At 42.7% G+C, this 14,895-nt stretch overlaps 1 protein-coding gene and 1 long non-coding RNA gene across 2 annotated transcripts in view; one reads left to right on the top strand and one right to left on the bottom strand.

Moving 5' to 3' along the window:
* LOC132019533 (uncharacterized) overlaps positions 1–1,343 on the bottom strand; it is a 3,916-nt gene extending 2,573 nt beyond the window's left edge. Inside the window, exon 1 of the long non-coding RNA XR_009404798.1 lies at positions 1,075–1,343. This is a non-coding gene — a long non-coding RNA (uncharacterized LOC132019533). The remainder of the gene's footprint in view (positions 1–1,074) is intronic.
* A 315-nt stretch (positions 1,344–1,658) lies between these two features.
* On the top strand, positions 1,659–9,943 carry LOC132020297 (uncharacterized). Its single transcript, XM_059404487.1, has 3 exons — positions 1,659–1,679; positions 1,987–3,178; positions 9,806–9,943. Exons 1-2 carry the CDS (start codon positions 1,659–1,661, stop codon positions 3,175–3,177), a joined length of 1,212 nt encoding a protein of 403 aa, XP_059260470.1. The 3' UTR covers position 3,178; positions 9,806–9,943.
* Positions 9,944–14,895: the final 4,952 nt, after the last annotated feature.

Genomic DNA, 14,895 nt, shown 5'->3' with positions numbered 1-14,895 from the left:
GTGATCTCTTTCAAATAAATAAATAAAATCTTAAAAAAAAAAAAAAGACCTTAAATATAAAAATTAAAGGGGGGTACCTATGTGGTCAGTTGGTTAAGCAACTTAATTCTTGATTTCAGCTCAGGTCATCACCTCAGGGTCATGAGTTCGAGCCCCACATCTGGTTCTGCACTGTGTGTGGAGCCTACTTAGGAGTCTCTCTCTCCCCCTCTGCTCCTCCTACCTCTCTCCTCTAAAACAAACAAAACAACCAAAAAACCCGAGAACTTTTTTTTTTTTAAGATTTTATTTATTTATTTGACAGACAAAGATCACAAGTAGGCAGAGAAGCAGGCAGAGAAGCAGACAGAGAGAGAGGAGGAAGCAGGCTCTCTGCCCGACGGGACGCGGGGGCTCGATCCCAGGACCCTGGGGCCATGACCCGAGCTGAAGGCAGAGACTTTAACCCACTGAGCCACCCAGGCGCCCCAACCCCAGAACTCTTAATAGGAAATTTAAAGTAGTCAAGAAAAACTCCCCCACAAAGTTAAAAAAACAAACCATAAAACACATCCCTCTGTTTATTATCAGGAAAATGCTGATGACTGTCATTAGGACTATAAATTTAGTAGAGTAACTGAGAGCTAGATTAGTAAATGAAACTGCCCGTTAACACTGGTAAGTCGGTTATCCTCTTGGGTGTGGTTTGCAAAAGAACCCAATGGTTATCTGAAGGGCTGGGGAGCAGCGTGCGGCTCTGGGCTAGAAGTCCCAACGGTTTCCTAGCCCCCAAAGCTCCCGGAACCACCACCACCACCCCCCTTTGGAAAATGCCAGTTACCTCCTCCCCATTCCCAGAGCACAGCCTGAGCTGCACCTCAGCCTCCACTTCCTCACCACTTTCCCTTGTCCCTGGAAGTTTAAGTTTGATCCTCACAAGTGCATTAAAAGCCCCTTCCAGGTCCCCAGAGACCCCAGGCCTTGTAAGTGCGGTAAACACACAGCAGCCTTTCCAGCAGGGAGTCTCCAGAGCCCTGCGAGGCCTCTTGCCCGCTCCCTCCCCACCCGGCTGGCTTCAGACCTTCAGGGACTTACCTCCCACCTCCTTCACACAGCCTTCAAACTCCACCACTCACCCCTGCCTTCCCATGACCTTAAGTTGAAATCGCTAACCCATTTCTACTTTTTCTTGCTGTCCTTAAAGATAAGCATACAGCTTTTTCATTTGTTGTACAACATTCTCTCCTTCTCAGGAAATGAAAATAAAAACCACAGGGAAGCAAGGAAGTCTCAGCTCCCCCTCCCTTGCTCAGGGGAAGCCTCTGGAACAAGGAAGGCTCAGATGTTTACATCTTCATGTCAAATCATACCAGACATTCGGCGCCCTTTGGCTTCACCTTGCTGGGCAGTGTGCCTGGTGTCAATGGTCTCCTTTCAAACCACACTGGATTTCTCTGGGCTCCTTAGAGTAGGTCTTTAAAATCAGCCCAATCTCCACCTAATCAGCCCACAAATAGAGGCAAACAAAATGGGCTATCATTTCGTTGCTATCAAGATGGCAAAAAAATACCAAACAAGAAATAAAAATGAAGCCTGGTGATACCGAGTTTTGGCCAGTTTGCTGGTAAGCTGAGTCACTCTGGCGCTGCTGGAGGGACTCTGAATCAAGGGACTTAACTATGCGCTTACTCTTCAACCCAGTAATCCCTCTTCGAGGAAAATATCCTAAGGAAATAATCAAGAGATGCAGTCAAGGATTTACGCACAGAGGATATTCGTTGCAGAGCCATAATTGAGAAAAACTGGCGAGGGCTGACGTGCCTCCCAGGTGGGGCTGGGCTCCGCAAACCCTCACATCCCTCCGAAGCAACGGGCGCCTGCAGCCGTGCGGTCCTCCCTCCGCTCGGCAAATATTTATTAGGCGCCCACTCTGCGTCAGGCACTCGGTCGGGTAAACTAGACGCGGATGCTCCCAGCCCCCTGTTAGATGTACCCACGAAAACTCAGGATCTCGGAAAACCATTGGAAACTGCGGACGTTCTGTTTTGGGGGGGAAGCAGCTTACACAATGTGTCGCCCCCACTCTCTCACCGCCTGCCACGAGCAGTTCCCGAGTCCGAAGGGCATTCCCCTCAGGGGCGCTCCCGGGTCGACCTCTCCTTTCCTTTTTCAAAAGCGGGTCCCGAGGCGTTGAGTAACCTGATCACCGCGGAAAGAGCCGCGACGCGGAAGTCTTCCGATTGGTTTCCAGTTCCAGGAAGTTGCCGACTTGGGGCAAATCCCATCGCCCCTGGGACAGTTTCTAATCAGAAGAGTGAAAGGAAGGGCTGCACGCAGCCTCCAGGTTCTCGGCGTGCACTTCCACGTGGGACGGCGGCCTCCGTCTGTGAGGGAGGCCGAGCCCGCGTGGGAGGGCGGGGGGAGGGGAGGCTGTGTGCGTGTCTGTTTGGGGGAGCTCCAGAACACAAAGAAGGCGAGGGACCACCCAGACGGCGAGCAGACAGCCGGGCCTGCGGGGGGCGCGGGGGTCGGGGCTCGGCTCCACGCACCCCGCTCTCCCCTCCCCCCCGCCGCCGACGCCAGACCCGCGTGACCCCCGCGCTCTGTGGTGCTCCTCAGTATTCATGCATAACAGCTCCCAACTGTGGGCGCTTCTCCGCGCCACGCACGGTGCGGGCGACCGACCGAGTCGGCTCCCTTTCCCGCGGGCAAAGCAGGTCCGCGCGGCGGCCCGCTGGGGCTCGGGACGGTTACGGCAGTTACACGAAGTCACGTGGCTCGCCCTGGGCCCCGGCTCTTCACCTTCTCACAGGACCGTCTTCCTCGCTTCCGGAAAAGGCAGTGGGACGGGCTCCCACCATCGCGGAACACGGGAACGGGGTCGTTATGGTGCTGAGGGTTTGTTGTCTCCCAACTAGGGGACGGTCGCCGCAGTTTACACGCGACCTTAGACTCTACTGGAGCCCCCCTGCTTCCATTCAGAAACTCCCTTTCTCCCTGCCCGGGTGCCCCACAGCGCCCCTCCCCCGCCAGGGTGAGGGGTCGGCTCTGAAGCGCAGTCTGCGAGGAACAATAGGCGCCCTCCCCCGAAAGGCGGACAGCGATTTGCATCTCGGTGGAGCTCAGGCCGGGACTCCCGGTTTGGACTCTGACCCCTGTACTAAAGATCTGCTTTGGGAATTTCCTGTGACCTGTTAAGGTTTGCTGCTCGCTCCCAGGAGGGAGTCTTTGACATTTCTGTCCACTGAATTCGGAGGATCTAAAATGGCAGTTTAGTGGCAGGATTCTGTGAGCTCCGTCCTATTGTACGGAGAGGTCTCTGTGTATGTGCAGAGGTGCATTTTTCTAGGGAGAGTGTTCATAACTTTCCTTGGTTTCTCAAAGGGGCTCCCAGCTGCCCAGAGGTTAAGAACTTCCAGTGACAAGTGAGCCGCACTGAAGGGGGACAATGGTGCAAATCCTGTGGGAGGAGGAGAGGGAGCAGGAAAGGGAGAGACTTAACTGGGGGCAGGTGGGGGGCAGGAGGGAAGATGATCAGGTGAAACTTACTCTGAGAGGCAGGACTTGGGGGATGGGGGATGGAGGGGAACATTCCCTCTACTCTTACTGTGTGCGGGGCACTGTTTTAGACTACAATTGATGAGAATGAATGAATTCTTGTAACAATCCCATGCGGTAAATAATGTTGTTCTGACTTCATAGATTCACTCATCGGTAAACACTTATTGAGCATTTATTATGTATCAGGCACTGTCCCCAGAGGTGGGGAAACAGCAGTAAAACAACCCAAAATACCTCCTTTCAGAGTTTACATTCTGGTGGGAGGCGGATGAGGAACTTGGGTTCAGAGAGAGTTACACAAGGGTCCTCAGCTAGTAAGCGGTAGACATTTGAACCTAGGCAGTATAGCACCGGAAGCTGTTTACTTATTTATTTTTATAATGACTCTAAACATTTGAAAACTAAAAATTTCTGTGCAACAGCAACAACCAACCACCAAAAAGATAAAAGGAAAGTGAGAAAATAGTTTTCAAACTACAAATCGAAACCGAAAGTCTACATTTAAAAGGAAGAAATGGGCAAAGATCACTAAAATAATTTGGAAGAGAAAATATGAGTGATCAATAATGGTGAATCCTGGCTTCCTGAATTATCATTAAGAAAATCTGTTTATTGCTTGCACTGTGAGGAAGTCTTACCTTGACTAGCCTGCGCAGCCTATCAGAGGGCAGAGGGCAAAGGGCAAAGTCTAGGTATTTACTGAGCTTTTGAAGCCTGGTCTAAGGTGGATCTTTCAGTGGGGGTGGGAGATCCTGATAAAATACCTTAGAGTTGAGGAACAACCGGGCAGGGGAGGTGTTAAAGGGGAGGTGTTTCAGGAGTCCTAACAGCATGACAAGTGGAAACCTAGAAGCTAAAATGCCATTTGGCGTTCTTTGAAGGAGTGTGTGACCGTGACTGCAGTCACCTGTGTTTCTTTCTTTCTTTTTTTTTTTTTTTTAGATTTTATTTATTTATTTATTAAAGACATCTATTTATTTATTTGACAGAGAGAGAGATCACAAGTAGGCAGAGAGGCAGGCAGAGAGAGAAAGGGGGAGCAGAGAGCTCGACTAGGGACTCCTTTCCAGGACCCTGAGATCATGACCTGAGCGGAAGAGAGAGGCTTAACCCACTGAGCCACCCAGGCGCCCCTCACGTGTGTTTCTTTAGGCACTTGTTGGGTTTGTCCAGGTTTAACCTGACCTGATTCCAGCCTTTGGCATAGAGTGTACAACATCTCAAGATGTTTGAAGCGCTTGTGAATAACCAAGAGACGAACTAAGAAGCCCACTGAATGAGGTAGAAGGGAATGATGGATAAATCAAGTTACTGGGTTCCCCCTACCTTTTCTTTTTTCCTCTAAATTTAGTTTCAATGTCTGAGTTTTCAATCAGTCTTTCTTCATTCCTTCCCTCCCTTTCCTTTTCCTTCTTTTCTTTTCTCTTCCTCCCTCTTCCCTCTCTACCTCCCTCCCTCTCTTTCTTTCTCTCTCTCTTACTTTTCTTCTTTCTTGATTTTTTTACTTATTTATTTGACAGGGAACATAAGCTGGGGGAGTGGGAGAGGAAGAAGCAGGCTTCCCACAGAGTAAAGATCCCAGGACCTGAGCCAAAGGCAGACAGAGCCACAAGGGCACCCCTATTCTTTTCACTTAGATTTAAAAAGCCTTTATTGAACTTTATTGAGCTATCAATGACATTCAACAAATTTCACATACTGAAAAGTGTGCAGTTTTGGTAAGTTCTGACACATGTATATACCTGTGAAACTATCACCACAATCTGGATTATGAATATATCTGTCACCCCCAGATTATTGTGCCTCTTTGTCATCCCAACCACTCAGTGGCCCCCATCTCCAAGTAACGACCCCATTTGTCTTCTGTCACTGCAGATTCTTTGCATTTTGTTTGATTTTATACAAATGTAATCTTATAGTATGTATTCATTTTTGCCTTTTTTACTCAGAATAATTACTTTGAGATTCATTGGTGTTGTTGCATGTATCTGTAGTTTTTTTTCCTTTTTATTGCTAGTAGTATTCCATTGTGTGGATATATCATAGGTTGTTTACCCACTCATCTGTTGATACTGATTGGGTTAATACCAGTTTTTGTCTATTACAAATAAGACTGTTATGAACATTCATGTACACATATTTATACAGATACATGCTTTTACTTCTCTTTGGTAATTAATTACCTAGGAATAGAATGGCTTAGTCATATGATAAGTGTATGTCATTTTTTAAGAAACTGCTAAACTGTTTTCCAAAGACGTTCCATTTTACCTTCCCAGCTGCATTATATGAGAATTCCAGCTGCTCTACATCCTTACTTACCAACCTTTGGTATAATCTCCTTTCAATTTTCTACATCTTTACCAACCTTTTATAATTTTAGCCATTCTCAGAAGTGTATATTAGTATCTCATTTTAGTTTTAATTTGCATTTCTGAGATAACTGAAGGTGATAAGCATCTTTTTGTGTGCTTTTTGATATCCACATATCTTCTTTGTTAGTGTCCATTCAAATTCTTTTCCCCTTCTTGTTGTTGTTGGACTGTTTATTTTATTGACTTCTCTCTCTCTCTTTTTAAAGATTTTATTTATTTATTTGCCAGAGAGCGAACACAAGCAGCAGGTGCGGCAGGCAGAGGGAAAAGCAGGCTCCCCACTGAAGACATGGGACTCAATCCTGGGACCCTGGGATCATGACCTGAGCCAAAGGCAAATGCTTAACTGACTGAGCCACCCAGGCATCCCTGTCTTACTGCTTTTTGAGGGTTTTTTATGTACACTGCATACAAGTTCTTCATCAGATATGTGATTTGCTAGTATTTTCTCCCAGTCTGTGACTTACCTTTGCATTCTCCTAATAGTATCTTTCAAAGAGTTTATTTTTTGACAGAGACTACTTAGTCCCAGGCCTGGCCTTAGTTTCCTCTCCTTTCACACCTGAGGCCTTTGGTACAAATATGCTCCCCTAGGTCCTAGGTCCTTGATTAGGCCAAGAAGGCATTCAAGCTTGATTTCTCTCATCATATTTATTGGAGGTACTGGAGCAGCAGTGTACCTCTTTTGTCTGTCATTGTTCAATCATGTATCTGTTGGAATGAAGATAGTAACCCAGAGCCCAGAATAAAGTGTGTCCTAATGATCAATGCAAGTTCTGCTCAGTGAATGTAAATTACAGCAAACTGAAAAAGAAGGGTTCATACTTCTAAATGCAGTGTTTGACTATAAAACTGCTTAGAATGAAGGTCTTCCAGAAGTCATTTGTACAATTTCCTGCTTAACCAAGAACTATTTCCCGTCTGAATGCTCAAAGTCATCTTGATGTGCTATGTTGCAGTTTTACATTGTTTAAAAAATATCTCAAACTTGAAAAAAAGAAGAGCATACATTAATTTTTATGAAGTCCAGTTTATCAGTTTTTTCTTTTATGGACTGTATCTTTTATTGTCATATCTAAGAAATCTTTGCCTTACCCAAGGCCATTTACCTTTGTTTTCTTTTAAGGTTTTACATTTTACATAAGATTTACATTTATATCTTTTATTCACTCCCCTCCCACCCCCGTCCTGGGAACAATTTTTGATAGTCCAATTTGCTTTAAAATTTTTTAAAGTCACATTCAACATGGGTCTAACAGAAACATGAACAAGCACATTATGAACCCTCCATCACCCCGCAAAAGCATATGAAAAATAAGAACAAGGTTAGAGAAGTGCAAAACTAAGTTGCCTAACTTAGACTACACAAAGTTGTCTACATGAGCCTATCATGAAGACCCAAGGAGGTTTCATGTATGGTAATCAAGTCCGCCTGTGCTGCGGTCTGATACCTGTTCAGTCGAATTGCTTCAGCAAGCAGTGTTCTCAGCTTTTCCATGCTTTCCACTGGGCAGTTCACCTCTGGATAACCAGTGAGTCTTTCTTAGGGGGTACAGAGAACTTCTTTCCCACACTGTAAGTTTTGAGGGACTGCTCTGTATGGGCTCTTTGAGCTTCTGTGAGGGTTAATCTGTGCTTTCTGGTACTACTCGGCCACTCTCCTTTTTCTTTGGATCCAGGAGAAACCTGAGTTTCATAAAGTTGACTTCTTTTAACATGTCAACATTCAGAACAAGCTGGAGGTACTCTTTTTGCTGTAAACTTGGGTATGAGGTTGTAAAAACAGCTTTATAAACATGTTCCTGGAGCTCTGAAATGCACAAATCAGTTGCCTTTGCTGTTTTTCTGGAAGACCCCTAACTGGGTACAGTATCCAGCATGCTCAGCTCTTGCTGGTGGAGCGCCCACACTGGTAAACTTGACAGAGTCACTGTAGAGACTGGCCATGTCTGAAACTGCATTCTGTTCCACTCAGATTTGTCATCTGGATATCTAAAGGTTGAAGGCGGAAATGGGATTGAATTCAGAGTTTGGTGTGCTGTTGACAACCATACCTGGAGAAAAGTACCCAAATATGACTTCAGGAAACTTGGCCAGATATCCAGGATCTAAGTGTTCTATCAATTCAATATATGTTATCAAGTCAAATCTAAGCAAACGAGTCTTTCTGAACAGCAGAGCAACGATGCATGATCATAGTCAACTCTAGGTCCGGAGGAGCTAGATAATCCCCCACTGTTCCCCCATTGTTGGAGTCAATTTAGTCCCTTCCCCATTGTAGGGAATTGGCAGCAATAATATCAACTCTAACATGTTCAATCCAACAATGGAATTTTAGTGTCCATCTAAATGTGGCATCACTAAAACCCTAAAGCCCAAATCTGCAACCTTCTGAGGCTGATGTTGATCCACTAACTTTTTTTTTTTTCTTAAAGATTTTATTTATTTATTTGACAGAGATCACAAGTAGGCAGAGAAGCAGGTAGAGAGAGAGGGGGAAGCAGGCTCCCCACTGAGCAGAGAGCCCGATGTGGGGCTTGATCCCAGGACCCTGAGATCATGACCCGAGCCAAAGGCAGAGGCTTAACCCACTGAGCCACCCAGGTGCCCCAACTAACTTTTTTTTTTTTTTTTTTTTTTTAAGATTGTATTTATTTGACAGAGATCAGAAGTAGACAGAGAGGCAGGCAGAGAGAGATGGGGGAGAAGCAGGCCCCCTGCTGAGCAGAGAGCCTGATGCAGGACTTGATCTCAGGACCCTGAGATCATGACCTGAGCTGCAGGCAAAGACTTAACCCACAGAGCCACCCAGGCACCTGACCCACTAACTGTTTAACAAACTAACTGTTTGTTCTGGGGCCGGTTGAACTTAGTCACCTCCTTGCTGAGAACTTTTTCAAAATTACCTTTAACCATACTGTTACATTGTTTTAAGTTTTGTTGAAACAAAAAGCCAATGTACCCTTCAAGCTCTATGAATCAGCAATGACTCTGAAGGGGCACACTAGCAGGAAAGCAAAGAGCTGTGAACCCTCTGTGATGCATTTGAGTTAATTTTTATATGTGGTGTAATTGTGGATTGAACTTCATTTCTGTTGCGTGTAAACATTCACTGAAAAGGCTATTCTTTTTGCCATTTAATTGCCCTTGCAACTTCCCTGAAGCAATTGACCATATATGTGTGGGTCTGTTACCAAACTTTCTATTCTGTTCAATTGATCTATTTATCTACCTCAATTTTCCCCCACACTGAATTAATTACTGTAGTTTTATTATAAGTATTGAAATCAGTTTAATATAGTCTTCCAAATTTGTCTCTTTTCTTCAAAGTAAATTTTAGAATTAATTTGTTAATTTCCACAAAAAAGACTTAGGATTTTGGATGGGATTGCTTTGGCGCTATAGATCAATTTCAGGAGAACTGACTTCTTAATAATATTGACTGTTCTAACCTATGAACCCACCATTATCTTTTTTTTTTCCTTCACACCATATCTTTCCATGTATTTAGGGCCTCTTTAATTTCCCTCAGTAGTTTTCAGTGAGTAGATCTTACACATTTTTTGGTCAGACTTATTCCCAAGTATTTCAGATTTGTAACACTATTGCATATAGAAGTACAACTGATTTTTGTACATTAACGTTGTGTCCTGCAACCTTGCTGAATTCATTTAGTTTTAGTAACTTTTTAGTAAAATCCATAGGATTTTCTACGTGGGCAATCATGTCATTTGTAAATAGACAGTTTTACTTCTTCCTTTCTAAAGTTGAAGCTTTTTCTTTTTCTCATTGCACTGGCTAGAAACTAGTACAGTGTTGAAGTGTTAAGACTGGAGATATTTGCCTTGGTTTTTTTTTTTTTTTAAAGATTTTATTTATTTATTTGACAGAGAGAGACACAGCAGAGGAAGTGGGAGAGGGAGAAGCAGGCTTCCCGCGGAGCAGAGAGGCCGATGTGGGATTCGATCTCAAGACCCGGGGACCATGACCCCAGCCGAAGGCAGACACTGAACAACTGAGCCACCCAGGTACCCCATCTTTGCCTTTAGCTATAGATGTTTAGCTATAGGTGTTTTATAGATGCCCATTAGCATTTTCTGACCCATGAACATAGTATATCTAAGGTGAAGAAATTTGCTGAGTTTATTTTTTTCCTAAATCATAAATAAATGCTAGAATTTGTCAAACATTTTTTTCATATCTGTGGGGATGTGCATATAATTTGCTTTTATTTTTTGCTCTGTAAATGTGGTGAATTACATTGCTTGATTTTTAATGTTTGAATATCAAATACCTTACTTTCCTTGATACAGCCCAATTAGTTAAGACATATTTTTATCACCAGATTTTTTTTAAAAGATTTTATTTATTTATTTGACAGACAGAGATTACAAGTAGGCAGAGGCAGGCAGAAAGGAGGAAGCAGGCTCCCTGCTGAGCAGAGAGCCCGACGGGGGCTCGATCTCAGGACACAGGGATCATGACCTGAGCTGAAGGCAGAGGCTTTAACCCACTGAGCCACCCAGGCGCCCCATTTTTATCACCAGATTTGAATTGATAACATTTTGTTAAGAATTTTTACATCTGGGGCGCCTGGGTGGCTCAGTGGGGTAAGCCGCTGCCTTCGGCTCGGGTCATGATCTCAGGGTCCTAGGATCGAGTCCCGCATCAGGCTCTCTGCTTGGCAGGGAGCCTGCTTCCTCCTCTCTCTCTCTCTGCCTCTCTGCCTACTTGTGATCTCTCTCTGTCAAATAAATAAATAAAAATCTTTAAAAAAAAAAAAAAGAATTTTTACATCTATGTTCATGACAGTTGTTGATCTATATTTTTCTTTTCTTGTAATTTCTTTGGTTGGTAAAAGTATTAGGATAATGCTGGCTCATGGAATTAGTTGGGAAGTTATGGGTTGAATTGTGTCCTCTCAAATTTTATATATTGAAGCCCTGACCCCTAGTACCTAGGAATGTGATTATATTTGGAGATAAGGTATTTAAAGAGGTAATTAAGTTAAAATGAGATCATTAGGGTGGGCTTCAATCTAATATTAACTGGTGTCTTTATAAGAGAAAATTAGGTAACAGACATGCACAGAAGAAAGAAGATAATGTGAAGACACAGATGATGATCATCTACAAGCTAAGGAGAGAGACCTCAGGAGAAACCACTACTAACACATTGATCTCAGATTTGTAGCCTCCAGAATTGTGAGAAAATAAATTTCTGTTGTTTAAGCCACCTAGTCTGTCGTACTTTATTACAGAAGCTTTAGCAAATTAACACATATTTCATCAATTTTCTGGAAGAGTTTGTGTAGTATTTTCATTATTTTTTTCTAAAAACATTTTTTAAAAGATTTTATTTATTTATTAGACAGAGATCACAAGTAGGCAGAGAGGCAGGCAGAGAGAGAGGAGGAAGCAGGCTCTCCGCCAAGCAGAGAGCCCAATGCGGGCCTCGATCCCAGGACCCTGGGATCATGACCCGAGCTGGAGGCAGAGGCTTTAACCCACTGAGCCACCCAGGCACCCCATTTTTCTTAAATTTTTTTTTTTAAGATTTTATTTATTTATTTGACTTTTTTTTTTTTTTTTTAAGATTTTATTTATTTATTTGGCAGACAGAGATCAGAAGTAGGCAGAGAGGCAGGCAGAGAGAGAGGAGGAAGCAGGCTCCCTGGCGAGCAGAGAGCCCGATGTGGGGCTCGATCCCAAGACACCGGGATCATGACCTGAGCTGAAGGCAGAGGCTTTAACCCACTGAGCCACCCAGGCACCCCTTATTTATTTATTTGACACAGAGAGAGAGATCACAAGTAGGCAGAGAGGCAGGCAGAGAGAGAGGAGGAAGCAGGCTCCCTGCTGAGCAGAGAGCCTCATACGGGGCTCAATTCCAGGACCCTGGGACCATGACCTGAGCCGAAGGCAGAGGCTTTAACCCATTGAGCCACCCAGGCGCCCCTTTCTTAAATTTTTAATACAGTTCACCATTGAAGTTATCTAGGCCTGGGATCGTCTTGTTGAGAAGTCTAACTATTCAATTCAAATGGAATAACAAATTCAATTTCTTTAATAGACATGGGCTATTCAGGTTATCTATTTCTTCTCAAGTGAGCTTTGGTAGTTGATGTCTTTAAGAAACTTTTCCATTTCATATAAATTGTAGAATTTATAGCCCAAAAGTTGTTCATGTTAATCCCTTGTGATTTTTTTTCCCTTGTGATTTTTAAAAAATATCTGTAGGATCTGTATTTATGTCAAGTCTATCATTCCTGATATTGGCAATTTGTGTTCTTTTTCTTTTTTCTCTACTCAGTCTGGTTACAGGTTTATCAATTTTATTGTTTTCTCAATCACCTTCTAGCTTCATTGATTTTTCTTTTCCTGTTTTCTAATTCATTGATTTCTGCTCTAATCTTTATTATTAATTTGTCTTGTTTGTTTTTTAGTTTCTAAGCAGTTTCTAATTAACATAGGTTAGTTAACATGTTATATATGTATCATAGACAAATTTTTCTTTTTCTTTCTTTCTTTCGTTTTTTTTTTTTTTTTTTTTTTTTTGAGAGAGTGAAAGAGAAATGGAGAAGGAAGGGGCAGAGGCAGAGGGAGAGAATCTTAAGCAGGCTCCACACCCAGTGAGGAGCCCAATTTGGCCTTGATCTCAAAATCCTCAGATTATGACCTGAGCCAAAATCAAGACACTTGACCTACTGAGCCCAAAACACTTTTTCTAAGTAGGTGTTCAGCGCTATTAATCTCTCTTTAAAATCTGTTTTAGGTACTCTTTTTGCTTTTACTTTTGATTCATTTTTTGACCCTTGTGGCCAGAAAACATACTATACACAATTTGAATCTTGTTAAATTTATTGATACATGTTTTATGGCCCCAAATATTGTCAGTTTTGGTTCAGTGTTCTTCGTGTACTTTGAGGGAATTTGTATCTTGCTGTTGGTGGAAATGTTCTGTAAATGTCAATCTGGTTAAGTTGGTTGACAGTATTGTCCAAGTCCTCAATGTCTCTACTGACTTCCTATTTATTTGCTCTTTCAATTATTGAGAAAGGAGTGCTTTTTTTTTTTTTTTTAAAGATTTTATTTATTTATTTGACAGAGATCACAAGTAGGCAGAGAGGCAGGCAGAGAGAGGAGGAAGCAGGCTCCCTGCCAAGCAGAGAGCCCCATGCAGGACTTGATCCCAGGACCCTGAGATCATGACCTGAGCCAAAGGCAGAGGCTTAACGCACTGAGCCACCCAGGCGCCCAAGGAGTGCTTTTCCTATTACACTTGGGACTTTGTTTCTTTCTCATTGATTCCATTACTTTTTATTTCATGTATTTTAAAACTCTGTTATTTCTGAATAGGATGTTAATATGAGAAACCCAGGAAAAGTTTTGGGGTCATTTAAGAACACAAGTTATGCATAGGTAAAAGAGAAACCTCAAGATTATGTTTTACCGGAGTTTAGGAAACATCTGGCTTCACATGGTAGCTCAAACTAGAGTGATTTATTTTTAGATTTTGCAGCCCAGAGATTAATTGCTCCATCTAGGTTACAGTATCTATTTAATCAAATTATAACACATCAGGATAAAGAACCAAGAGAAGTATCACGAATATTAGGTTGAATCATATAAAGTTGTCTACATTTACCTTTGACCTACAAAAATGGTAATTTTTCACAAAGCAAGGATTTTTGTTCATTATGGTATTATTCAGAATAGTGAAACATTGGGAAATACAGATGTTCTTCATCATAGCATTTCTTAGAATAGTGAAAAATTGGGAGGTAAATCTAAATGTCACACAATGTCATGCCACATCCATATCAGGGAATTAAAAGGGATGTTTTGGGAGATTATTTAATAACTCATTCCCCCTTTATGTTCTCATCCAGTTTTAGGACATTAAATTCCATCTATGTATGCTGGCACTCCCAAATTTATACCTGAAGTCCAATTGTTCACAAACTCCAGACTCAGACATTCAATTTCCTGCTCACCATTTTCACTTGGATATTTAATCAATATTTGAAATTTATTATGTCCAAACTTGAACTTCTGACTTGTCTCCAAAGCCTGTTCTCCCCTGATCCATACTCATCTAGTTTAACAGAAATTCTAGCTTCATCCTAACAGTTGTTCAGGCCAAGATCAAAAGTCATTCCTGACTTTATTTTTGCTCATGGCCCACATTCAATCTATCAGGAAGTTCTTGGCTTTAGTTTCAAGATTTACCCAGTACCCAAAACTTCTCATCACCTTCATTGTTATCCCTGTGGTCGTCTTTCCCTTAAACTGCAAAGGCCTCCTAACCTTTTTAACTGCAGTTAATCAGTGTTTTTAAAAGTTACTATTTTAAAGGATAGTGATGAAAATTGTATAGAAATATCTGGATCAAGTTCAAATAGACATGGCAGACAATATCTGCTTTAAAGCATTGTACCATAAAGTTTGGAGATACTTGCTTTATTGTCTCATCTTTCCTTCTGCATTTTCCTTCTCCCCTCCTTTGTTTCCTCTGTAACTGAGTATCAGGAACTGGGACAGTTATCAGTTTATTGCCTCTCAGCTCCAAATCTACCCTTTATTGCCTGTTCTGCAATAATGAAGCTAGACCCTTTTGTAAACATTTTTCCTTTGCCAGCTGGCACAATGTTCACCTTTGTCAGCAGAATGCACTGGAAGAAAGAGCTTCTCTTTCTGGTTCTGCTGTGCTCCCTTCTGCAAGCTCCTGCAGCAGGAAGCTCCTGGCCTCTCAGGTGCTCAGCAGCTAACCTCATATAGCATTCCCTTGGGTGGCTCTTCAATGAGTCTTACTGGTACAGCACTTCTCCATGGACGGTGTCCTGAGTTCTGGGATATGGTACCTCCCCATGCATGCTTCTCTGGAACCTAGGGTAGATTCGTAAGTGCTACTGGTACGGCGTTTTAATAAACCTTTTTGACATCTGATGGGCTATGGTTGTGCCCCAACAAAATCTGGC

Source organism: Mustela nigripes, chromosome 6 (assembly GCF_022355385.1).
Source record: "Mustela nigripes isolate SB6536 chromosome 6, MUSNIG.SB6536, whole genome shotgun sequence".
NCBI lineage: Eukaryota > Metazoa > Chordata > Mammalia > Carnivora > Mustelidae > Mustela > Mustela nigripes.
The sequence above is the reverse complement of the archived record's forward strand: the minus strand, read 5'-3'. Positions and strand labels throughout refer to the sequence as shown.

Bases quoted from the DNA above. Each gene is read 5' to 3' on its own strand.
- LOC132020297 (XM_059404487.1), top strand. From the start codon at position 1,659: ATGCGCTTACTCTTCAACCCA. The intron at 1,680-1,986 runs GTAATCCCTCTT...ACGAAAACTCAG, and splicing joins TGCGCTTACTCTTCAACCCA to GATCTCGGAAAACCATTGGA.